Source organism: Lissotriton helveticus, chromosome 11, assembly GCF_964261635.1.
Source record: "Lissotriton helveticus chromosome 11, aLisHel1.1, whole genome shotgun sequence".
In the NCBI taxonomy this organism is placed as follows: Eukaryota; Metazoa; Chordata; class Amphibia; order Caudata; family Salamandridae; genus Lissotriton; species Lissotriton helveticus.
This window is the reverse complement of record NC_136072.1, coordinates 686,936,791-686,962,626: the sequence shown is the minus strand read 5'-3', so window position 1 is coordinate 686,962,626 and position 25,836 is coordinate 686,936,791. Positions and strand designations below refer to the sequence as shown.

Sequence of the window (25,836 nt, the reverse complement as noted above, 5' to 3'; positions counted from 1 at the left end):
GCTTTCTATATAGTGATCTAGTTTAAGGACAGTGTGTAGAAAGTCCAGTAAGACTCATGATTGTATACGGAGGCAAAAGTAGATAATACTAACACTCTATTTGTGGCAGTGTGGGTGAGCAGTTAAGCTTATCGTGTATCAGGGTACTGCTAAGCATTTGTTGTACTCACATATGCAATAAATGAAAAACACACTCAAAAATAAAACCGAGACCAATTTGTGAAAATAACATTGATTTTTATGCAATTTTGTACGCAATTACGAGCATTGAAGTCAATGGGAGAAAATAGAAAAATGCCTGAAAATTCACACAATTGGATCTTAAGGGCCACCTTCTGGATTTACCATAGGAAGCAAGGCCGGGCCCAATGTTCCAGCAGTGGATTCTCACAGATTTGGCCAGGATCAGGGTGCGGAAGTCATTAGTAGCTGGTGCACTACAAAGAAGGGGGGCACTCAAAATCACATTGCACAAGGGGACTTAAAGGTAAGTCCGGGAGTCCCACACAATGGAGCACATTGAAAGGGCTTCAGGACCATGAGAGTACAGCTGTTTGATCGATACCCAGACCGAGTGAGCTGGGTGCAGAGCTGATAGGCCAGCTGAGCAAGATGTGCTTGTGGTTAGGAGCAGGAAGCATGGAAAGGGCGATTCTGGGACAGCTGTCCCACTCACAAAGGGGGTCTCAGGGGTCTTGGCATCCCTCGATGGGTGCTTGCTGGCTTCCTGGGCAATTGGAGTCCGGATTGGACTCTTCATCTTGGTGTGTGCTGCAGAGGGTTGAGTACCATGCTTATTGGTGCGCCACTGCTCCAGTAGATCCTGGTGTCTCCATACTTAGAGGGTAGAGAAATTTGAATCTGCTGAGGCTGTTGTACTACTTTTGTTTCTGGTGCTGCGTCGGAATCAATGGCGAGCAGCCAGTTGGGAAACAGTATTCTGTGGTTTTGATGCCCGTGGACTACAGGGGAGTAGTACTTCTACTCCAAGTGATTTCTTTGGTGATTTGTTAAAGCCTGGAGGTACTGCGGGGTTCTTGGTGGCCTCACAGTTGCAGAACGTGACACCACACCACGGATGCCAAATCCTTAAGTTCAGCAGGCAGGGTTTGGCATGAATTTTCAGCAGCTCAGCTTCAGTCCACGGGCAGCAGCTCTTCTTTGTCCTTGTCTTCTCTGCGTCCGTCAAATCTAGGGTGAAGGTCCAGGGATGCCACCTAAATACTAAATAAAGTGACTAATAGTAGCCAACAGGCTACCTACCTTTAGGTCATCTACACCCTCTAAGTGACCACTTCATGTGGGAATGGGCACTACCCTGGCCCTAATCGTTTGAATTCCTGCCATCCTAAGATGGAGGAATTTGAAAAGTCGTGTCCACATCACCTTAGGGGTGGAGCTGGCTGAATGTGGGCACACCTCCTAATCTAACTAACTTTCCCACCCTCCTGCAAAATTTGGAGCAGGAAAAGGGAGTAGGCATCCTCCACTATCTGAAGCATTTTAAAGGCGGCATCGCCTTTGAAGCTTCCCACCCTGGAAGGCCATCCTAAACTGGAGGAGGTGTGAAGTACCTCCGCCCAGAGCCGTCTTTGTTTCCGGCCTCTGAGAGTGCTGGCTCTCACTCCTGAGGTCAGAAACATGTCTGGTGGTGGAAAGCTGGCTAAGAATAGTCAGAGACCACACCAGTGCTTGGTAGGTTTTCAGGGTAGCCTCCAAAAGGTCTTCTGTTTGCATTTATTAATACATCCAATACTGGCGTCAGTGAGAATTTATTAAGACGTGATGTCCAGAACCAAATGTCTTAGGGTACAGTAACGCCATTATGGAGCTAGGAAACTTTTAATGACAAGTATCCAGCCCATGTACTTTCTATGGCTTCCCTGTGCACTTACAATATCCTAGAATGGCTCAGATATTGCAGGGTCATATCTGCTTATGCAGATATGTCCACACATGGGATATAGTGCATCCTGCCTCAGGACTTTAAGGCCTGCAGCAGGGGTGACTCACCTATAGCTCCTGCAGTGTATTGGGGCATGGCACACAAGGATGTATGCCATGTCGACCCTTTGAGTATCTCTGCTCAAAGACAAGCAACCTCCAATGGCAGTTTGCATGGTCTTGGTTAGGGGTCTTTGGGCTGGCACGATTGGTGCTGCAGCCCCACGGGACACTGGTACCAGGAACCTGGTAATCAGTGACCATGTACACCTCAGTCAAAATTGAATCAAAAACCAGGCAAAAAGTGGGGGGGGGAGTACTCCAACAAGAACCCAGTTTTCACACATTTAGACTCCTTTCAAATACAGATAGGAATCTTACTAGGGGGCCTTTTAGCCGAACATCATATCCGGTAAAGCACGTCATGAATGCCTGTCTGCAGCTATGGATCCCCTCATGATTAAAGGGAGGTCTTGCACATCACAAAAAGAAACCCCAGTCCATGTTAGTAGGGAGGTCTAGAATGTGACTGAATGTGTCTAAGTGTATATCTGGGGATTTCCCTTTTTAAGGACAATTCCCCTCACACACCACAGGTGTCATGCTTCATCATGGGGGTAACATGGGTGCTGCTTTATTGTGATTTAAATAACCTAGTATAAAACGCGCCAACTTCCTTTTGACGGTGTGGAAAAAGTAGCAGTCAGTATCTAACCTATAACCAGATATTAAAGAGGTACTCGGTGATATTACCAATATTTATGTGCTTGTTTTGGGGCCATTCTTTTAGTTACAGCTGTCATAACATCTAGATGCTTACCGTATTTCTAAATAGGTCAATACTATAAAACAACACTCTTCTCATGTTGTCTTGTCTCTTCCAGCACAATGCAGATATCAATTCTTCCAGGATCCTTGTTCAAAGTTACTGGTGAAGTTAGTCCTGTTGCTTTCTCGTTGTAGAATAGGATTAGTTGTGTTCAATGATTGACACATCTATGCATGTTGCAGTATTTTGCATCTATGATCTTCCTTAGTTCTAACAGTAACAAGGGTTAGTGTGAATATGTTTGGAAAGTGAGTAGCTCCCAGAGTGTTATGGTGTGTAAGGAAAGTTGTAAGGGAGATGGATTTATTGGTCCTTACATTTTGCTTTTATCTATATATAGCTATGCCAGTGCAAGTTATCGCATTAGAAAAAATCCTTCAGGCTCGTTTACGGTTTGTTGTGCATGACACAGAGCAGGGATTCATTGCCTTCATGTTTGCCATTCTACAAACACCCTGGAACAGGCAGGCGTGGCCCAATTGACATAATTTTTTAGTGCATCTAATTTCAACTTAGATGTTCAAATAAATGAATTTCCAATAGTGAAGTCATTGTCAGGTTTTGATTGGCAGATGGGATTTGCTGCATTCAAATTCAATCAATTTGGAAGAGTTTGTGAATATTCTTGAGTGGATCCACCAGCAAATTTTTTGAACACCCATAATGTTTCAAGGTTTAGAGTGTTCATCAAATATTTGTAAGTAGTTTCTCAAAGTGAAAATTCTTGAAAATGTACTCCTCTCAGGATTATAGGTGATTTCAGGTTATGAATGTGGGTGGAGCACCTACGAAGTTTGAGAAAGGAGCTACTAGTTAGGGAGACATGTTTCCCAGAAGTTGAAAACAGATAGATACACATTTTCAAGAGCAAATATATTATTATATCACCATGTATACAGCTGTTACATTTTCATGTGGAAAATTATTACATGCATCAGTACTACCTAGAGCGAGTGACCATCTCACAATCTCATGAGTGCTCTCGGAAACGCCAATTCCTATATAGTTAGCCCGAGTGTAAGAGTAGCACTATTGAAAGTTTATGATTTTTTACCTCGAAATTGTGTCACTCCAGCCCATGGTGAAAAAGCTTTAGCCAGAGTTTCCTTCTTGTGCCGCAGACCACTGATTCCATCGCACTTTGATTTAAACAATATAGGCAGAATACTGTGGCTTTTACCTGTGCCCGTGATTTCCAGATTTGCATATGGGAGAAAGGGGCACATGATTTTATTACAGCCTAGCCACATTTTTATTGACCAAGAATATATTTAAACTTAAGTGCAATGCAGATTATATATGAATGGCCTTAACTGGTAACTATTGTTTTCATAACAATGTATACTTGCAATACACTTTTCATTTAAAGATGAAAAATTAAATTGAAGATTGCAACACAAAATAAATAATTAAACTGCTTAGTTTTTGAACGAAGATACAGAAAAACAAACAGAACTATAGTGTTTAAAAAGATTGATTTCTTAAAGGTGTGCAGGAATTCTCATAATACAGGAGTGGGTGCGGTTAAATGATACATCAGAGAAACGCCAAGCTTTGCCTTAAACATTTTCCACTACATTCCTTTTATTGATTTAATAGCTTCAACCGTTGGTCCACACAGATGGTAAACAAGTTCAGGAAACAAAAATGATTTGGGAAATCCTTTTCATCCAGTAAAATGTCACACATCAAACCAAGATTGAGAAACAACGATAAAAGAAGAGATTTAAATTTCCCTCCGAGGTGTTTGAACTTCTCCCTCACAGTCTTACATTTAGTTCCTCAGAATGTTTTCAAACTATCACAAAAGAAAGATGAAAAGCTACCCTTCTCTAAATCACATACTGTCTGTGCATTATTTTCTCACTTTTATGTAAAATATCTTTTTGGCTTTGTACGTGAAATAAATATTTAAGTATTGTTTTTAAAAGACATGGGTTTATTTGAGGATAAAAGTGGTCTGTTTTCTGTATCAACACTGTTGAAATCAGTACACAGTCTTCCAAGAAGATATCTATAACCCTGTAATTCACTGCATTATATTAGTAACTATGAAGACAAGATCAGAATATATCCTTAACATATTTCCATCAATAAACCTTCCTTGTCAGACCACCTAACTAACTCTTAATTTTTTTTTACATTTCTATGAATTCTAGTCTGAGCAGCAAGCTCCAATCATGTGACTGCGTTTCACTCCACCCTTAATAGAGCATGTGCCAATACTAATATTTTTTACAACTTTTTTAATCAATTTTAAAAATTTAACTCATATTTCATCCCAGTGTGATGTTGTGCGACAAAGTTAATGTGAATCATTTTCTGGAATGCTTTTCTTGTAGTTTCTCTAATAACAAAGTGTGTGCTACTCCGAATAGTTTAAGTTTTTGATGTAAAATCCAGAAACACTATTAGCACAACAAAAGCTTTGCAATGACTACATTAAGAACAAAGTCTACCGCTAACCTGGAGATATACTACACATTTGCTCAATCTTCTTTTATATATTTATGGTGGCAACATGAACTTGAAAAATGTCTCAACAACCATAGTTGTGTACAAATCTATTTTGTAATTTCCCTATAAATACAAAGTAGTCCCGCATTTTCATCTCCGTCATTTTATGGTGAAAAGAGATGGACCCTTTCAAAGATATGTTTATTATTGTACTTCTTTGTGTATAAACGTGTGTAGTTTCCATTAAGATGTGGTCAACATTAGTACTCCAAGACTGCAGTCAGTCCGGATTTTTGAGATTCATAGGATCTAATCTTACATACAATTAACTTAAATGGGAACATTTTACATTGCCAGTGGCTGTCAAAACAATGGCGTGAGTTTGGCCCTCAATGGCTACACTGGAAAATATTGGATGACTCATTCTCAGGAAAACAGGAAGTTGTAGCTCTCATTGAAGAATAAAAATCTGTTTGTTGCAAATTTAATGTTAGGTAATTTGAAGCATTTTTCATAATTGGTTTGCCTTTGCTCTTATTAATCTTTCTGAAAGCCGTTATCACATCTTCTGATAACAATGGGTAAAATGTGATTTGGCGAGTAAGGCACCAGATTGGAGTTAGAAACTGTAGCACAGCATGTCAAAGTTCACACACTGCGTGAGCTAGTGGAAGCCCCCTCAGCCTTAGCACCTTCCTTAGTCTCCTAGGGGACTGACCTATGAAATGGTTTATCTCATATTTTTTTTTACAGCAAAGACCTTTTCATAATATAACTCTAAGAAGCATCAACTCTAAGTTAACAGTTGGGCAGTAAGACAAATTGAATTATCATGAATACTACATTATCATCCTCATTCACATCCATAGGTGAAAGATCTAATATGAGGCAGCCACAATTCAAGACTTCAAACACTTAAATTAAATTCAGACATTACAGCAAAGTCCTTACAACTGTGAATTTTACAATGTAGAACCTGTGATATGGGCTAGATAACACAAAAATATACTGTATTACATAGTTATTTTACAAGTATCATACTATCTCCAAACGCTCCACTGAAAACAATTTATGTTGTATTTTACCTCCACACAATGTGGTGACAGCAATTTTTATAGCATTTCAACTGGTGATAGTGTGAGGCAATTGTCACTTGCTATTACCACAGTAAAGCTGGTTTGCAAATGCCATAGCATGTTATGCTTTTCACAGTCCCGAGAAAAAGATTAGCTTACTGATGCTGTGATTTTAAAGTTTCTCATGAAATATTGGCATTACAATTTTTACAAAAGATTATTGCAGATATGTTCATCACTGGTGATAAAGCCATTAAATACAGTTGAATATTACAGGTCAATGTAAATACAAATACACATTGTTGAAACATCCGATTTCAAGAATGCTTCAGGACAGTGTGTTGGAGTAGAAACTAGATGCTTCCGAGACAGTTTTTGAGACGCTTCGGGAGGATCCATTTGATGTTAAATCTAGAGAGAGTCTCTTGGTCTTGATGCTATCATCAGGGTCTTCATCATTGGCGGTGAGTACAGAGGATACCGTTGTTTCCACACGACTGACTTTATACATGCTGCATTGGGTTTGAAGATACCTTGTAGATTTCATTTCCAAACCTTCATATTCACCTGCACGTATAAAAGGGCACCATCGAAAAACATGCTTAAACCCAATGCGAAATCTGATTAAAAAAGAGAAGAAAGAGAAAATGTGTTAACAAAATCTAATGTGGATTTGTTATGTTGATTTTAGAACTATTTCACGCATTGGTATTAAAAAGCATTGAATAGTGTACTTAAAAGAGCAGGAAATTGACTAGAAAATGTATCACAAATTATTCTTATCCTGTTGTAAGTATAGCGATGTAGCTAATGTGCAGAACAGCTGTATGTTTGTATTGTATTTCATAGTGCCAACCACAACTGTATGTGGACCTCAAACTGTTGATCTTTCAATAGTGGGAGGGTCGAGGGAATGGGAGGATTAAATGGGCCATCACTGTCTGCATCCTCCCAGAACACAATTTAATCACAACAAATTTAATGTGATGTGTCACAATGAGTTAAAATGAGATAACATTGCAAAACATTCTAAGGCTAAATCTCACTTGCCACCATGGGTGTCATGCTTCATCATAGGCCTGCTTCATTTGCCAGAAATGGTTAAGTGGTGAATTGGCGCTTTGTGTTTATAGGGAGTCCTTAGTTAGGGAAATGGGATACGTGATCCAGAGTGAAGGTTTAAAAATCTCAGGCTCCTTCCAAATGTATTCCTTTTTATTCAAGGAGGGCCAGTGAGATTGTTAAAAATCCACTGTGATTCATTGGAGTGATTATTAACCCTTCATTTAATAGGTCACTTGAAGCTTTGCCTTACGATTATTTGTAATTTCTTGTAATTCCATGGCAATTACGTGGCCCTATTTTCTCCGAGACAACACGGGCATCAGGGTTCCCAACGCATGGGTGATACCCTTGGAGAGAGCCTTACGCTTATAGTTAAACGTCACATTTGTTTTTTTGTGATTAGGATTTCTATATGGACAACATGAGGAAGTTTTGGCATGGTTAAACACTTTAAATCATCTATTAAACAGTGACATTACCATAGATGTGTTGTGGGCGTTATGTCTGTAAACACTCAAGTACAGGTTTTCTTCATTTAACATTATAAAAGGTGCATGTTCTTATAACTTTTGCTATCTGTTGAATTCATAATTTTTCTAACAAAAATATTATCTTAGATCACAGAAAATTGTGGAATGTGTAGAGTAAATATTGCCAAGATTTCCAGAACTCAAATAAAAGCCACTTTTTGGAAGTATTGCATTGATTTGTTTTAATGGAGTTTTATATAGCGTAAACTTGACCGAATGGTATCAGAGCACTTTACACAAGCACCAGTTGTATTACACGAGGACACTTTGGTTTTTTTTGTTAGGCACGGGGAGATTGAGTGATTTAATCACGGGATGTTGCGCAGCCTTGCCAAGACTCAAACGTGGTACCTCAGATTTTAGGTCAACCTCCCTAGCCATTATGATAGATCCTCTCCCCAATTAGGGGTCATGTTGCTTTGTTAGACATTTATGAATGCATGTAATGATTAGTTATATATCAGGACCCTTGAGGCCATGCTATCAACATGATTGATTGAAGTGTTTTTTAGTAACTTTCAACTAAAATAGTATACCTTTTCTTAGCAGTGTATGCATTATAATTCCGTTCTGGAATTTATCAGGCTCCATATTTAGATCAAACATATTTTTTGTAAATGACTGAGCTACTAATTATATACGCCTAACCAGATATTTCCGTTGTCTTTCCATCCATGGCTGATTCTAGGAGTTGAGGGGGGAGTTCTCGATTTTCTGTTCTCCTAGGCAACCAGTATTGCTGTTTCTCTATCTTTCCATCTGCAGAGATCCACACGTACAGATACTGGGAATATTATAAACAAATACCTTCATAGTTAGAAGAAATGGGATATCTATCGACGGCCTCAACTGAAATCAAAAATCTTGGAGGTATTATGGATTCCATTTCAACATTGAATTCTCAGGGGAAGAAGGACATAAGAGGCTCTAGGATGACATTATTCCACATTTTCTCTTCCTTCTTCCTAACACTTTCTATGCCTTTCTGGCACTTGTACCAAGAGTAGATTACAAAAGTGTGTATATATATATATATATATATATATATATATTACCTACTGGCGGTCGCCAGTAGGTATATATAGTTAGGATTTTTTCTCTATGGGATTTTTGAAAATTCTATGTCTAATAACTTTGGCGTTTGTGGACGGAATTGGCTGAAATTTTCAGGAAAATGGCACATTTTGTTTGTTTCTGAGCAGCCCCTGAAAATTGGGGGGGGGGTTCGTCCAGGGGGGGTCGAGAAAAAAGGGGGGTCCCAAAACGTGTTTTTAACATTGAGTTTTCCATAGGGCGGTTGGCCTCACTTTTAGCCCGAACGGCTGAATGGATTTGCACGAAACTTGGCAAAATTGTAGGGACTGGTAGCCCGATGTGCCTTTTGTAGGTCTCAATATATGTGCTTCAGTGGATTTTGAGAAATTAACGTTCAAAAAAAGATATATATCTGTAACAGCGGACCGGGAAGCGCTCCGGTTCGCGGACTTTTCGCGCAACGGAGCTTTGTGAAGCGAAGCTGATTGGTTCTCCGGCGTCTGTAAACATTCCAAACAGTCCGTAGCGGCCGCCATCTTGTCTCTCGGTAGGATCGAGAGACAAGAGGAGGCCAAAGCGAAGGGGCAAATGACCATAAGGGGGCATAGTAGATCCTCGCTGACCCCCTAGGTTTGATGTGGAGGTTTTAAAAGGGCCCCGCGGGGCAAAAAAAAAAATAATAATAATAATCGAACGGCTGAATGGATTTGCACGAAACTTGGTAAAATATTAGGGACTGGTAGCCCGATGTGCCTTTGCTAGGTCTCAATATATGTGCTCCAGTGGATTTTGAGAAATTAACGTTCAAAAAAAGATATATATCGTAACGGAGGTTTGCGAAGCTGATTGGTCATTCTGTCACTGGGCTATAGTTGGGCTACATCTGGCTGATATTTGGGCTACATTTGTTTTTTTGTCTCTGGCAGCCATCTTTGGGCTACATTGGGCTACATTGGGCTTCATTGGGCTTCATTGGGCTACATTGGGCTACATTTGGGCTCCAACATATATATAGGCCAATGTAGCCCAATATATATTTTTCAAAGTAAATTTTCGTAAAAACCACTGGAGCATATATCTTGAGACATAGCAAAGGCACATCGGGCTACCAGTCCCTACAATTTTGCCAAGTTTCGTGGAAATCCATTCAGCCGTTCGAGCTAAAAGTGAGTCCAACCGCCCTATGGAAATGAAGGAAATGAATGGGTAATTTGTAATTAGCAAATAGCTCATCGCAAACTAGGAATGGTAAAGAATCGCTATTTATTCCTTAAAGTTCGCTATTTAGCAAATGCAAAAAACTTTGATGATACATATGGCGGTTCATCTCGAACAAGATAAGAAGTATAGGGATAGATTTATGATGACTGGCGCATCACCAGGGATGTGTTAGTCATTCTGTGCCGCTGTTCCGTCACCTATGGTGTGCTGCATTTACAATGCGGCGCATCATGGGGCAAAAACAGCACAGATGCGTGATGTATCTGTGCCGTAAACGTGGCGCATTGCTGGAGTTGTATCGCAAGTGTGATGAAGCTCCAGCAAGGGTCGGGGGTGCCCCTGTCGCAGGGTTTCTGTTCTCACACAGAACTGTGGACAGAGGATTGGAACCTCAGCGAATTAGGGTGCCCCAAAACTCACCTTAGTAATCAAAAACCCCTTAGCAAGCTAGGTACAGTGTCACATTGGATATAACAAACTCTCAATGTTTAGACAATCCAGAATATGAACTTATAGTACCTCAGGATACGTGGAACTCATGAACAGTCGGTCGTTATATATTTCTTAGAAACCAGAACATGGAGTTAAGAAGAACACATGTGTATTTGAAATGTTTATTTACTAATGCCGTCTTCTCAGGCGTAGTATCTTAGATAATACAAGTACACATATTATCAGTAGCAAAATTACCAGCATAGTTACTAGTACATAAAAAGCGAATGGTGACAGTATGTTAACATGCTGTAAATGAATAAGAGTTATCAACACTTATAAGCAGCCACGGGCCATGGAGGGAGTTACGGTGGGGCAGGGAGGCGGGGAGGGGGAGGGGCAGGGTGGAGAGGGCTCCACCCTGCCCCTCCCCCTCCCCGCCTCCCTGCCCCACCGTAACTCCCTCCACGGCCCGCGGCTGCTTATATCTCACCCTCCCTAATACACATATTATATTATTTGCTAAGAAGGTCTGTTTGTGTTGGTTTAGGGCGTGCCCATACTTTAGTGTCTTAGATTTGAAGGAATCACATCAGCATACACCAGCTCTCTCTTCATGTGAACCGCATCAAGTGTTGTGTATGTGTGTTCGGCAAAGCAATATAAAACCCGCCTCATGCCCAGAATTGGCAGAAGCTGCACTTATGTTATGAGTATGAAGTCGTGCAGATCAGACCTCATAACAATTCTGTATCGTGTTGTTCTTGAAACTTCAGCACTCGCTGTACAGATATAGTTTAACAAGCAAAGCAGATAGTAGAGCAATAACATATTATTCTCATGTAAACCACGATGAACTACTAGGTTGAAAGCTAAAGCAACAACTAAGTGTCGTGTGCAGAAGTTGCAAAAAAGGAAAAATGGCGTTTAAACCGGTAATGAGCCCATGCTAACTTAACACGGTGTAAAGATATCCAGGACCTAGATGACACCTCCCCATGTTCCGGAAACGAACTGAATAAGATAATAGAAGTGCCATCTCATGAGAGCAGATTGCAACTTTATATGTGGACGGTCCGCAAGGTAAAACATTAAAAACTAGGAAAATTTAATGCTAAAGAAAAATAAAACAGCCAAGTACTTTATCGAGTCTTAAGCCAATAGGCAAGCTAAATAATAAAAACTTGACAAATAAGTCAATGAATTGTCAATGAAATGCTAGTACTCAGCATATCAAACATGAAAAAGGTCTATGACATAACTGTTTATGCAAAATAAGCTGCAACAGCCTCCAATAGGAAGTCACCGTCTTCATCCGAAAAGAGTTCAGCCATCCAATTTAAAAGCGGAAAAGAACATACGTGCTCTCCCAGCACCGGATCCTCTATCACCATCAGAGGACAGCTCGGTGGGTTTTCAAGAAAGCTCTGTTCCAAGAAAGACTGTGTTGCCGCCAGTAAATTCCAGGGACCAATTAGTCCATGCATCAATGCCACAGCCATAATCCTTTCGCGAGGACAAACCAACTCGTGAGTAATGATAGGAGTCATCAGCTGATTAAAGTCGACGTCAGGAGAAACCGGTCCGCAGAGACACAAATCAATGGCCCAATCGAAATCACAGGTCAGGCAGTGAAATACAGGCTGGACACAGGTGAAGTAGGAGAATCGAAAAGATAATCCATATGCCGTGCTTAATATCGCCAACGGCATTGTGCCATAATATTCTAGCATGCGATTGCGGAACAGTGTCAGCAGCTGCAGGGCGGGAGCTTGCACAGGAGGGACATCCATATTTAAAAATGTAAAAAAGCACAAGAGCGTCCGCTGGTAATGCAAGTAAAAATGGCAATCCACGAAGCACAGTGGAGAAAATAGAATGAAAGAAAGCAGGGATGACTCCAAAGATTTTCTCAAATGAAGTCACGAGACCACTGGTAACAACTTTAAAAAAGTGCGCCAGGGCCTTTGTGGAGGACGCGTTAAAGATAGTCCGAACCATCTTGCTGAAATGCAAAGGCGAATCAGTATTGAAAAGGGTCTGCACCTCTGTACGGGTGTTCGCTATGTGAAGCACGAAAGTTTCACGGGCCGAACTCAAGGCCACCTCTCTCTGAGACAAAAGAGCTCTTATTCTTGCCATGCCGTTGAAATCTGCTCCCAAGGTTGGTATTTGTGGCCAGATTGAAAACTCCCTATGTTCATGTGTGGGAGGAAATAGAACATTTTTGCAGCAAATAACCCGTTCACTTACTGTTACGATAAAAGGAATACTTTTAATTAACCCAGAACAATCTTCATTATTGAGCATCAAATAACTACCATTTTCCAACAACTTGAACGTGGGGATGATAGCAGGAACTGGCGTGCCTTGCAACACGCAAGCCATATTTGGTCGGTGTTTGTTGCATGAACCGTGTAACTGTATGTGCCTACACATTAGTGAATGATCTGGCGTCTCATTGCATTCCTCTCCATTCAGATAAACTTCTTGATCATCTTTGAAACATCTGTATGTGTATGGAAGCGACCAGACCTCATGAAGAAAAGCACTACCTAAAGGTTCATAACGACCTATTGGTATATATTTCATACAATTTGAAAACTTATATAAAGCAAAAGGCAGCGTTATTAAACCGTGGATAAGGCACGTTGCCAAAAAAAACCGCAATCCTCTGCTGATGATGTCACTGAGCATTTCATGAATGATGTAATATGTGACATCATCAGCAGTGGATTACGGGTAATAGTATCTCTAGTTTACTCCCCTATAGCTGTCTTTCTTTTAACATAAGTGTCTGTTTCCTTCCCTTATACTTACTGTTTTTGGTTCGCTTCCGGTTCGCGTACCGGCGAGCGAACTGGGAAGCGTACTATGAGAAATAGAGGTTGGCACAGTTCCAAATATTGTACCAATTTTTTAATAACGGGGAGGTAGTTCTGAAAAGAACTTTTTTTTTATTGTTTTTGTTGTTTTATATTTTTTTTATTATTTTTCTGAACATTTTTTTACTTTTTTGGAATTTTTCTGAACAGTTTTATATTTTTTTGGGTTTTTCTTGCAGGGGGCAATGAAAACGATTCATTGTATAGGGCTCAACAGGAGCAACAAAACAAAAAAAAAGTATTTATTATTTGGGGCGTTTCGTACAAACTTGCATATGATAGTCAATAGCTCTGTTGATCAGAGTGATGCTTCTTTCTCCGTAGCAAATGAATCCACTGCAATGTACGCAGATTTGTTTTACTTCATGAAATCTCGTTTGAATATTTGGCACCATCTCCCTGCCCTCTGGTCCCGTTACTTCCGGTACAACAGATCTTCTGGCCATAATAGGGAGATTATCTAGGTCGTTACGAAACTGTGCAGCACTGTAGTTGTTAGGATGCCACCTAGTCATATGGCGATGCATTGTGTAGTTTCCGAAACTGTATTTTTTGTCGGTCCCTCTGGACAGTCTATCTTGACATATAAGGCAAGTTACGTATCTTGCATTTACTTTTTTCTGACCTTTGGGAATTTTAAAAAATTGCCAAATGAAGTTTTCTTTCCGGTGAGACGTCCTGGGCTCCTCAGGCAAAAAGTGCCTCTCTTCGTGCTCGTCGTCCTGTTCTTCTTCTTCCTCTTCTTGCTGAATTATAACTTGAGCAGGTGGTCCACTCTTCCTTGGAGGTGGTGGAGGTGGTGGGGAAGCACCAGCTGAAGCTACTAAAGAAGCCATTGCTCACTGGTAACAAAGGGTCTTTCTCTCACAATGATGAAAGTCAGAGTGAGGAAAGAAGGAGGGATTTTCATCATTTGGGAAAAACAAGAGTTCTCAACCAATGAAAAGTGTTCATTTTAGATTATATGACCTAGTCTTACATCATTAGGAAACCAAAAGTGAAATGAACCAATGAAAAGTGTTATTACCAAGTCACATGACCTGCTGTGTTTACGTTAAGCGCTTTGCAGGGCCTCCCGCTTTGCTTCCAGAAACCTGTGCTTTGCGACTCGGTAAGCGTACCAGTTCGCTAACGTAGCACGTCATATGACGTATCACGCGACAACGTGAAACGTCATGCGGACGGGAGGCGTCACGATGTTGTTTTCTAACGCGGCAGTTGCGGTAAAGAAACGTTTACCGGCTCGCGGTCTATTTCGCGGCATCAAGGTCAGCTAACGGGAAGCTTCCCGATTCGCGAAGCGGGAACGAAGAAAAAAAAATATTTAAAAAAAAATTTATTAATAAACATATAAAATATCTTTTTGGATTTAAAGAAGAATACATTTTACAGCTACAGATATTAGCTGTTAAAAAACCAATGAAATTCACTGAAAAAACCATAGGTTATAGACCATATATAGTTAGGAATTAGCATTTACAAAACCTTGAAAATTCACTGAAAAAACCATAGGTTATAGACCATATATAGTTAGGAATTAGCATTTAGAAAACCTTATTTTACTCACACAAAACCATTGAAATTCCATATATAGTTAGTTGCACTAACTATATATCGCGCACCCGCAATCCACTGCTGATGATGTCACATATTACATCATTCATGACATGGTCAGTGACATCACTGATGACATCACTGATGACATCTCAAATGACATCACTGATGACATCACTGATGACATCTCATTTGACATCAATGACCACATCACTGATGATATCATTCATGTGACAATACAATGCATCTCCTCACATTTTAATATAACCTCTGTTTCACCCAGTGTTAAATACAGAGTATAATTTTTGAAACCATTGACACACCAATACTAGTTACTACATACGCACTCACTGATTCCTATGTCTACACACACATTCACTCATTCACCCATACAATCATTCATACACACAATCACTCATCTTTACAACACTATCATATGCACTCATACACCTATACAGACACTCACAGTCTGCCACTCATCCATGGAGTTACTCACACACCTAGTCAGTCCTGTAAAGAATCAATGACACTTCCATTTTCTTGTCTATACAGTTAAACATAGAGCACCTTACATTTTCAAACATATACTAACACACACTTACCTTCTTATACAATCATTGATACAAGTACACATTGATCTGCACAGTCACACACCTCCCAGCCAGCCACACACACACTCAGTCTCCCATACAAATACTTGGACAATCAATCAGTAACCCATATAGTTAATCATATAGCTACTGATCAACACATGCAGCAGTTTACAGAACAACAGACATAATGATGCACAAATTAAGACAGTTTAGTCACTAACCCATGCACTCAGTGAGACACATTTAATCACTCACTCATACATTCAGTCATGCACCTACTAAATCCTTTGTCCAGACACTTATACTTGCACTCATTCTTCAATATGTAAGACACATTTTAACTTTACAGAAACATACAGTCACTGGATGTTGTCATCAGTGATGTCATCAGTGATGTCATCAGTGATGTCATTTGAGATGTCATCAGTGATGTCATCAGTGATGTCACTGACCATGTCATGAATGATGTAATATGTGACATCATCAGCAGTGGATTGCGGGTGCGCGATATATAGTTAGTGCAACTAACTATATATGGAATTTCAATGGTTTTGTGTGAGTAAAATAAGGTTTTCTAAATGCTAATTCCTAACTATATATGGTCTATAACCTATGGTTTTTTCAGTGAATATATATATATTTTGTAGGTGCTGATTTCATGCAAAAGTGACCAAGGTGCGGCTGCACCGAAACGCGTCAAATCCTGCATATTTAACAGTTCCAAAGACTTTATTTGTATGAGGCAGCATTTAAATCACTGCACTTTCTGAGCCCGCCCTGCAGTGTTGGTGGCCCCCGGTAAAATGGAGGATGTTGTGGTGTACTTTATGGATGGGGCATGACACGCTCTTGCGCTTCAACTGAAGGATTGCCATTGGTATGGATAGAGCAGCAGAGAGAAAGGGAATAGGGGAGTTGCTCCTCTTGGAAGCTCCGCAGTGCGAACTCTTATCATGGACACAGGCAGCATTAGAGTGCACTTGCTACGAATAAGGAATGCGTGCACATTTTTGAATTTGAACGTTGTTGGGACATTGTGGGGCTCTACTTCTTTGGAACTATACATATATATATATATATATATATATATATATATATATATATATATATTCTTTTTTTATTTTCACTGAAAAAACCTTAGGTTTCAGGCATGTTATAGTTAGGAATTAGCATTTAAAAAACTTTAGAAATTCACTGAATTCACATTTGAGCTGTCATCAGTGATGTCATAAGTGATGTCACTGACCATGTCATGAGTGATGTAATATGTGATGTCATCAGCAGTGCATTGCTGGCGCACGAGTTATAGTTAGCTGAACTAACTATAACGGGGGGATTTCTATGGTTTGTTATGAGTGAAATGTCCAGCTAACTATAACGTCCCTGAAATCTATGTTTTTTTCACTGAATTTCTCAGGTTTTTTAAATGCTAATTCCTAAGTATAACATGCCTGAAACCTATGGTTTTTACAGTGAATTTCAAAGGTTTTTTAAATGCTAATTTTCTAACTATGCCTACAGAGATAGGAAATGTGAAGAAAGAAGAAAAAAACACAGAAAGAAAAAAAAGAAATGCAGAAAGAAGCAACAGAAGTCCTCAAAGACGAAAATAAGTGTAGGAAGAAGGAAAACGTGCAGAAAGAACAAACAGAAGAGCAGAAAGAAGCCTTGTTGCAAAATCATCCTGAACACTCAACTTTTTCAGGCGGATACTGGTGGTACCTGAATCTGACTAATCAGTCCTAGAGCCAGTGCTATGTTAAAAGACACTTAGAATACAGTGGAAACACCTACATACACTAGGGAACACTATGCGTTGGGGTCTCCCTGTGATTAGCATGACCTCCTCTGTAAGCCCCTAGAATATAAAGGGCAGGGGAATTAAAACTACCTCTTAAAACGTGCCACAGGGCGTGTTTGCACACGTCACCTCAGGCCCCGCCCCCTCCCTTCACCACTGTGCAAACACGCTCTGTGGCCATTTTAAGTTGGAAGATTAAGTCCCCTTAAATCCTGAGGGTCCCTTGGGTCCAACTAGCCCACTAGGTACCTCCAGTAAGCGCCACAGAGCGGTTTTGCAGAGAGATGTAAAAAGGGGGATCAAGCTAGTCCACCTCTCTGCAACGCCGAGCAGTGGTGCTTACTGGAAGCACCTGGTGAGCTAGTTGACCCCCAGGGGCCCTCAGGATTGAGGGGAAATTATTTCCCCAACTTAAAACGCGTCACAGGGCGTGTTTGCACACGTCACCTCAGGCCCTGTCCCCTCCCTTCCCCACTGTGTAAATGCGTCCTGTGGCCATTTTAAGTTGGACGATTAAGTCCCCTTGAATCCTCAGGGTCCCCAGGGTCCAACTAGCCCACAAGGTACCTCCAGGAAGCGCCACAGAGCTGTGTTGCAGAGAGATGTATAAAGGGGCACAGCCTAGACCACCTCACTGCAGCGCAGTGGCGCTTACTAGAAGCACCTGTTGCACTAGTTGGCCCACAGGGTCCCTCAAGATTAAAGGGGAATTATTTCTCCAACTCAAAACGCTCCACATGGCCTGTTTGCACACGTCACCTCAGGCCCCATCCCCTCCCTTCACCACTCTCTAAATGCGCCCTGTGGCAGTGTGAAGTTGGGAGATTAAGTCCCCTTGAATCATGAGGGTCCCTAGAGTCCAACTAGCCCACTAGGTACCTCCAGTAAGTGCCACATACCTGCGTTGCAGAGAGGTGTAAAAAGGGGCACAGCCTATACCCCCTCTATGCAACGCAGTGCAGTGGTGCTTACTGGAAGCACCTGGTGGGCTAGTTGGCCCCCCGGAGCCCTCAGGATTCAAGGGGAATTATTTCCTCAACTTAAAACGTGCCACAGGGCATGTTTGCACACGTCACCTCAGGCCCCGTCCAGCTCTTTCACCACTATGCAAACACGTCCTGTGGCCATTTTAAGTTGGGAGATTAAGTTCATTTGTATCCTAAGGGTCCCTAGGGTCCAATTAGCCCACTAGGTACCTCCAGTAAGAGCCACAGAGCTGCGTTGCAGAGAGATGTAAAAAGTGGAACGGCCTGGACCACCTCTCTGCAGCGCAGTGCAATGGCGCTTATTGGAAGCACCTGGTGAGCTAGTTGGCCACCAGGGGCCCTCAGGATTGAATGGGAATTATTTTCCCAACTTAAAATGCACCACAGGGCGTGTTTGCACACGTCACCTCAGGCCCCGTCCCCTCCCTTCCCCACTGTGTAAACACGCCCTGTGGTCGTTTTAAGTTGGAAGATTAAGTCCCCTTCAATCCTGAGGGTCCCTAGGGTCCAACTAGCCCACTAGGTACGTCCAGTAAGTGCCATTGCAGAGAGGTGTAGAAAGGGGCATGACCTGCACCACCTCTCTGCAACGCAGCCGAGTGTCACTTACTGGAAGCACCTGGTGAGCTAGTTGGCCCACAGGGTCCCTCAGGATTGAAGGGGAATTATTTCCCCAACTTAAAACGTGCCACTGGACGTGTTTGCACACGTCACCTCATACCCCTACCCCTCCCTTCACCACTGTGTAAACGCGCCCTGTGGCCGTTCCAAGTTGAGAGATTAAGTCCTCTTGAATCATAAGGGTCCCTAGGGTCAAACTATCCCACTAGGTACCTCCAGTAAGCTCCACAGAGCTGTGTTGCAGAGAGGTGTAAAAAGGGGCATAGCCTATTTTTTCCCCTCTCTGCAACACAGCTCTGTGTGCAACACAGCTCCCTGGCGCATATTGGAGATACCTGTTGGGCTAGTTGTTCCTCAGGGACCCTCAGTATTAAAAGAGGATTAATTCCCCAACTTACAACTTGCTATGGGGCGCGTTTGCACAATGGTGTAGGAATGGGGCATGGCCTGAGGTAACATGTCTGCAAACACGCCGGGTGGCGGTTTTAAGTTGGAGAATTAATTCCTCCTCAATCCTGAGGGTCCCTGGGGGTCAACTAGCCCACCAGGTACCTTTAGTACACGCCAGAGAGCTGCGTTGCAGAGAGGTGTTCAGAGGTCATGCCCCTTTTTACAACACTCTGCAACGCAGCTCCGTGGCGCTTACTGGAGGTACGTGGTGGGCTAGTTGGCCCCCAGGGACCCTCAGGATTGAAGAGGAATTAATTCCCCAACTTAAACCGTGCCACAGGGTGTGTTTGCACACATGTCAACTCAGGTCCCGCCCCCTCCCTTCACCACTGTGCAAACGAACCTTGTGGCGTGTTTTAAGTTGGGGGATTTACTCCCCTTGAATACTGAGGGTCCCTGGGGTGCAACTAGCCCACCAGCTACCTCCATTAAGCGTCACAGATCTGTGTTGCAGAGAGGTGTAAAAAGAGGCATGGCCTCGGAACACCTCTCTGCAACGCAGCCCCCTGGTGCATACTGGAGGTTCTTCGTGGGCTAGTTGACACCCAGGAACCCCCAGTATTCGAGGGGAATTCATTCCTTATCTGCAAATGTGCCAGGGGGTGCGTTTGCAGAGTGCTGAAAGGAGGGGGTGTGGCCTCCAGCACGATGCCAGTCTTTTTTTCTTCTCTTTTTTTAAGAAGAGGGGCTGTGTGGTCCCCCTTCTTTTCCTAATATTCTTGGCCCTGGAGACTCCATCCCCCAGGGTCTGCCCCCCAATTTTTTTTAAATCAAAAATTTGGGAAGGGGGCCGCGTGACTCCCCTCCCGAGGCCATAATCTGCCCCGGGGACCCCATCCCCCGGGGCATGGCCATTTTTTTAATTATTTTTGTTTTTGGAGGGGGTGCCATGCCCCTCTCCTTAGGCCTTTTATGGCCCCCCGGCTGACCTTTGTTTTCTTAAAATTTTTAATACTTGAGGAGGGGGAGCAGCACGGCCCCCCTCCCGGGCCACTAATAGCCCTGGGGACCCCATCCCCCGGGCCTGGCCTTCTCTGTTGGGGACTGTGGGGGGATCCACGTCCCTCAGGAGCCGGCATTGTGGAAAAGCAATTTGGTTCAAACCAAGTTTGCTAGCGGCTCCCGACCTGCCATAGCAAACTACATTGTCCCGGGGGTGGGCACCCCGGGACACTGCAGGAGCCGGCCCCGGGGTGTGGCAGTCCCAAGGGCCATTAAGAGCTCCAGGAGGTGGGCCGTGCCAACTTTTTCAAAGCCCCGGGGAGTGGTGGTCCCCGGGGCTTGGGGCTCCATAATGGGCCCCCAATTTAAAAAACGTAGTGCCCCGTGGAGGTGGCGGTCCCTGGGGTGTTTGGCTGGGGCTCAAGCCCCCATACAGGTTTATTCATTTATAAAAAAAAAGCCCCGGGTGTGGCGGTCCCCGGGGCTTGGATGCCCCCCCAGGTTAAAATTCAAAGTCCCGGTGCTGGGGGGCCCCTCTGGGCCCCGCATTACATTAAACACATTGCCCCCGAGACTTGGCCCCACGGGGGCTAATTAGCAACAAAGCTCCTTGTGGGACCCCTAATCAGGCCTTGGGGGTCAGGGTGCTTCTACCCTGCCCCTTTTTGTGTTTTGTGCACTTTTTTGAGTGATTTCTTGTGCCTCGGTTCTACAGAGGCACAAGATGGCTGCCAACACTTCCTGGTTTAGAGTGTTGACGTCCAATTAGCATAAAGCTCGTGCTCCGGAGGGCTCGGGGATGCATCGTGGCCATAAATATCACTATCTTTATTCCTTAATTTCTCAAAAACTACCAAACAGATTTACATAATTTTTAAAAAGGTCGCTTTCCGAGCCAAGCAGAACGCTTTTCCGAATTTGGTGTAATTCCGTTCAGCAGTTTTTGCTATAACACTGTCTAAAGTTTCCTGTGAGAAAATGATTTTTTCACCACTATTTTTTCAATTTCTCAGGAACTACTGAATGGATTTACACCATTTAAAAAAAGGGCGCTTTCTGAACCAAGAGCTACCTTTTTGCAAAATTTGGTGTAATTCCTTTCAGCAGTTCAGGCTGTAGCCGTGGCTAAAATTTCCTGTGGGAAATAACATTAGGAAAACACGTTTTGGGGACCCCCTTTTTTCTCAGCCCCCGCTTGACGAATCACCCCCAAACTTTCGGGATAGGAGCAGACCGGAGCGCCCCAAGAGTTTTAAAATTTTTGTGAAGATTCATTAATCGGCACCAAAGATATTTGGAATAGAATGTTGCTGATTTCCTATGGAAAATAGGTCCTAACTATAACTACCTACTGGCGACTGCCAGTAGGTAATATATATATACATATATATTAGACTCTCCAAAAAAGCTGATCGCTAAACTGCAATAAAACCTGAACATGGCAATTAGACAAGTCCTTAATCTACATAGAAAGGACCACATTACACACGCTTTGAATGCTGTACACTAGCTAGCTGTTACAAGAAGAATATCTTCCAGGACCATGTGTATTGCTCAGTGGGCAATCCCTTGTCTGGGATCACGTTTCCTCCAATCAAAACTAAAGTTAAACTACAAAAAGAAAAACCTTAGATTCAAAACAGCGGCACTATTGGAGGTTCTCTAATACCACAAACAATCTAAGGTGGCAGAATCTTCAAGGCGCAGAATGCAGGTAGGTGTTTATATATTTATACGAAATTCATGATGTTTTGCATAAAAACAGCACCCTAACTTATATTTGGAAACTCTTTACCTCAGGTTTGTTTTAGCTGCTTATGCTCCTATCCTTTTACTTTAGCTTCATGTGTAGGTTGACCAGCCAGTCCTGCGTCAAGCTTAGAACTCACCTTCTGATCATCACGCAAGCAGTGAATGCCTTCCTATTCATTCCTATGGGCCTCCTAGCCTATAGGAATGAATGAGAAGGTATTCCTTAATTGTGATTCGCAATTTACAAATCGCAATTAAGGAATATTAAGGAATAACAATTATTACTGCGATTCCTTGATAGCAATTCGCTAAGAATCGCTATTAAGGAATTGCAAAAGGGCTTGTTCATACATATGCCCACATATGACACATAAAGTTGGTATAGAAATGCTACAATAAAGTACAAAACAATTCTAGAGGGTGGAAGAGCTTCACCTGTCTGTGGTGTCAGATTCAGGCTAGGGAGGCTCTATCAGGAACCATAAAAAGATTGTATTGTTACAGAAGGACATCCTAGGTTTACAATATCAATCTGTGCATTTGTGCTTTACTGATTTTAACTCAGACATTCAGATTTTAGTCACTCTTTAGGTAGGCATAAGAATAGGTAGCAAGACACCTCAATGAAGACAGACCACGACCGTACTACAAGGAAGAGGCAATCACAAAAATTGTGGGAGGCCGTCATGAAGCATGCATGATACCTTAAGAGAGACATGAACTAATCTATTGCGTAGCCCACTGTTACCAGGAAAAGGAGTATAGAAGTAATATCCTCCCAGAGTTTGAAGTTAAGAGTGAATAAGTTTCAGGTTGAAGGAGAGTGTATAAAGTTGATGTATTTGCGTTATGAGTAAAGCTGCAATTTGCAGACTTTCTAGCTGGGTCGGACTACTACAGAAAATAAGGCCTGGGCACCAAAATAAAAGTGTCCCCCTTTAGTGAACTGAAAGGTAAAAAAGTAGCCCTTGTTGTCAAATTGGGGCACTTTTGCACTTGTAACGATCGCCATAAGAGTTGTGGAGCACAAAACTGCCCACTTTGTAGACATCACTAAATCCAAAATACTACTGATGCTTGACACACGAACTGAATGTGCACTTTGCACATTGGTCTTACGTGTCTCAATGATACATACACACATTACACATGACAATGGGGATGCAGAGAGTTTTGCTGTAGGATTTAAGAAATGTATTTGAAGTTTAACTTAGAATCGTTTATGGTAACTAGATGCTCTTAATGAAAATTCTTAGTGAACGTTTACCTGATTTTTACTAATAAAGGAGACTGACAATGTGCTAGTAAAACTATATATGCTTTGCTCCAACTGAAAGGAATTCTAAACATAATAAATTTTATACTGAGTAGCGAGATATTGTAAAGTGTAGTTTACCCTTTAGACCATCCTCTTTCCATTATTTCAGAAGCCTTTCACACGATTCATAAATGTGTTCAACATTGTCTGTGTGACCGCTAAAATGTCATTCTTAGCTTTAAATGATTCTCATGTGTGTATCATATTAGAATGGCCTAACTGATAATGATTTCTTAATGTGTGCATTAATATTTCACGTTTGTACTTTCAATGTAGTTCTTAGGTATACTTACTGTCGTACAATTTCATTTCTTGATTTATGATTTATGCAACTGGAACTAAAAGTACTAAAGAGATGTTACACACATATATGTTTAAATGTACACACATATAGTAAATGTGGATTATTAGTTTAATGTGTTTGTTAGCAGCATTCACTTACAGGCCTCAATCTTTGTCTCATGAGAAATTACTGAGTTCTATATTCCTGCTGACTTGCTTTCTTTGTAGGGCTTCTCATGAATTGTTAGTTTAGAATAGATACATTTCTTGTAGCAGCAATTGATACATGTCTGGGAAACGAATCTAACAACGAGCACACGAGGGAGGAGCCAAGCTCGCGTCCGAGATGGCCGCGTTTTAGCTCGGCTCCGTTCGCCTGCCTGTTTTTATCGTATATCCTGCTGTTATCCTGCCCCGGGAAGTCCTCCTTGCTATGCTGTAGCGTTCAGATACCTTGCAGGCACTCACCTGTTGCTTCGGTGGTCCCTGGGTGCCGTGGATCCTGAACGGCGCTCCCGCTCGCTTCGGGCCTCCGGAGCGGGCTGGCTTGGATCCTCTTGGCGGCGCCCGGACGGGGCGGAGCGCGATGATCGGCCCTTGATGGAGCAGTGGACGTGGTCGTGGAGGCCGTTGTGCCTGTAGGCCGGCTGTGACTTGCTGGCCGGCTCCGGCGGACCGGTGGCCTTGGGTGGAGGCGCTGCCTTTCGTTGACGGGGCTGACCGTGCATTTGGTTTGCTCCCCCTTTGTTCTCCGGTCCGGCCATTTTGATTTCCTCAGCCCGGACTCGGAGAACGGGGCCGGCGACACGGGGGAGCCGGCGATCCCCCTTCTTCTGGTGGCCCCCCTTCCTGCTCTGGAGGTGCTTTGCGGCCGGTCGGCTGGTCCTCATTTGCCTCGCTGCTGCCCGGACGGGGGTTGGCGGACGCCGCGGCCCCGTCGGGCTTCCAAGATGGCGGCCGACCCTGAATGTCTCTGCCGGGCCTGGATGAGCGCTGGACGCCCGCCGCATGGCCCGGGTGCTGGATACTGTAAAGGTTTTCCTACACTTAAGAGCATCCTGGACGCCCTACACTCCTGGGGAGCTTCTGTGGCCGCACCCGTTGTCACCTTGGAGGTGGATCCTCTCTTCCGGCCGTTCGGGCCCCCTGACTTGGGTGCGGCTTTGCCGTAGCCGGATGCGGCTGGAACTATCCTGGGAAGCGTGAGCCCGGCGGCTGCCGCTTCAGTTGGTGTGCGGAGTACTGCTGCCCTTCATCGTCCTGTGCTATCTCCTGCGCCACTGCTCCGGGGGCCGGGTCCCGTCCGGACTGGACCTGATGATTCGTTTTGTCTCCCTTCGCCTCGAGTGACCGACCCTGGCTCCTGTGCCGGCCCCGCTGGGTCGGCTTTCATCGAACTGTCCTGGAAACTGTGCCTGCATTGCTTGCGATGTTCTCTGACTTTTCCGGATCATCCGGGTTCTGCTCCACGTATCTTATCTGGACTGCCGTTTGATTTCCCTGTTCTTTGCCTTCCGTTCTTTGCGGTCTGGTTCTTGATGAATCGGACGACTACAACTTTGGACAAACGAGGACAGGGTTGAGACGAACTGGCCTCTGTGTACGGTAGTCTTGTGATGGTCGGATGATCGGCATGTAACGATGTGACTAGGTGTGACTCTGTGGTGCTCCTGGAATGTATCCTTATATTTCTTTGACTTCCCGAGGGCTTTTCCCTTTCCTCAGGCGGGTGGGTGGGTGCTGATGATCCTGTTCCATGGCCCTCTCCCGTGCGTTTTCTTTCCCTTCCTCCCTTTCCCCATCTCCTTTTTGTCCTATGCTTCCGTCTTGCCTTTGCTCTTCTATATTTCGGGTTCTAATTAGGGCGACAGGCACGCTGCTGGGGGGTAGGCCATAGCCTTCTGCAGGGGTGCAGGGTGGGCTCGCGGGGTGGGTGGGGGGGTCTGTCACTTTGGGGGGTCTTTTTCCCCCCCTTTTTTCCCCTTATTTTGTTCTATGGCTCTTAATCTTCTCTTTTTCGGGACTCCCTCTTGTCATGTGCTCCCACGGGGTGTTTCGGTTGC

The 25,836-nt window shown here is 43.2% G+C and overlaps 1 protein-coding gene across 1 annotated transcript in view; it reads right to left on the bottom strand.

Moving 5' to 3' along the window:
- Positions 1 to 4,337: 4,337 nt before the first annotated feature.
- Positions 4,338 to 25,836, bottom strand: part of TACR1 (tachykinin receptor 1) — a 1,985,090-nt gene continuing 1,963,591 nt past the window's right edge. The window contains exon 5 of the mRNA XM_078666547.1: positions 4,338 to 6,926. Coding sequence (XP_078522673.1) covers positions 6,635 to 6,926 — 292 coding nt within the window. The 3' untranslated portion in view covers positions 4,338 to 6,634. The remainder of the gene's footprint in view (positions 6,927 to 25,836) is intronic.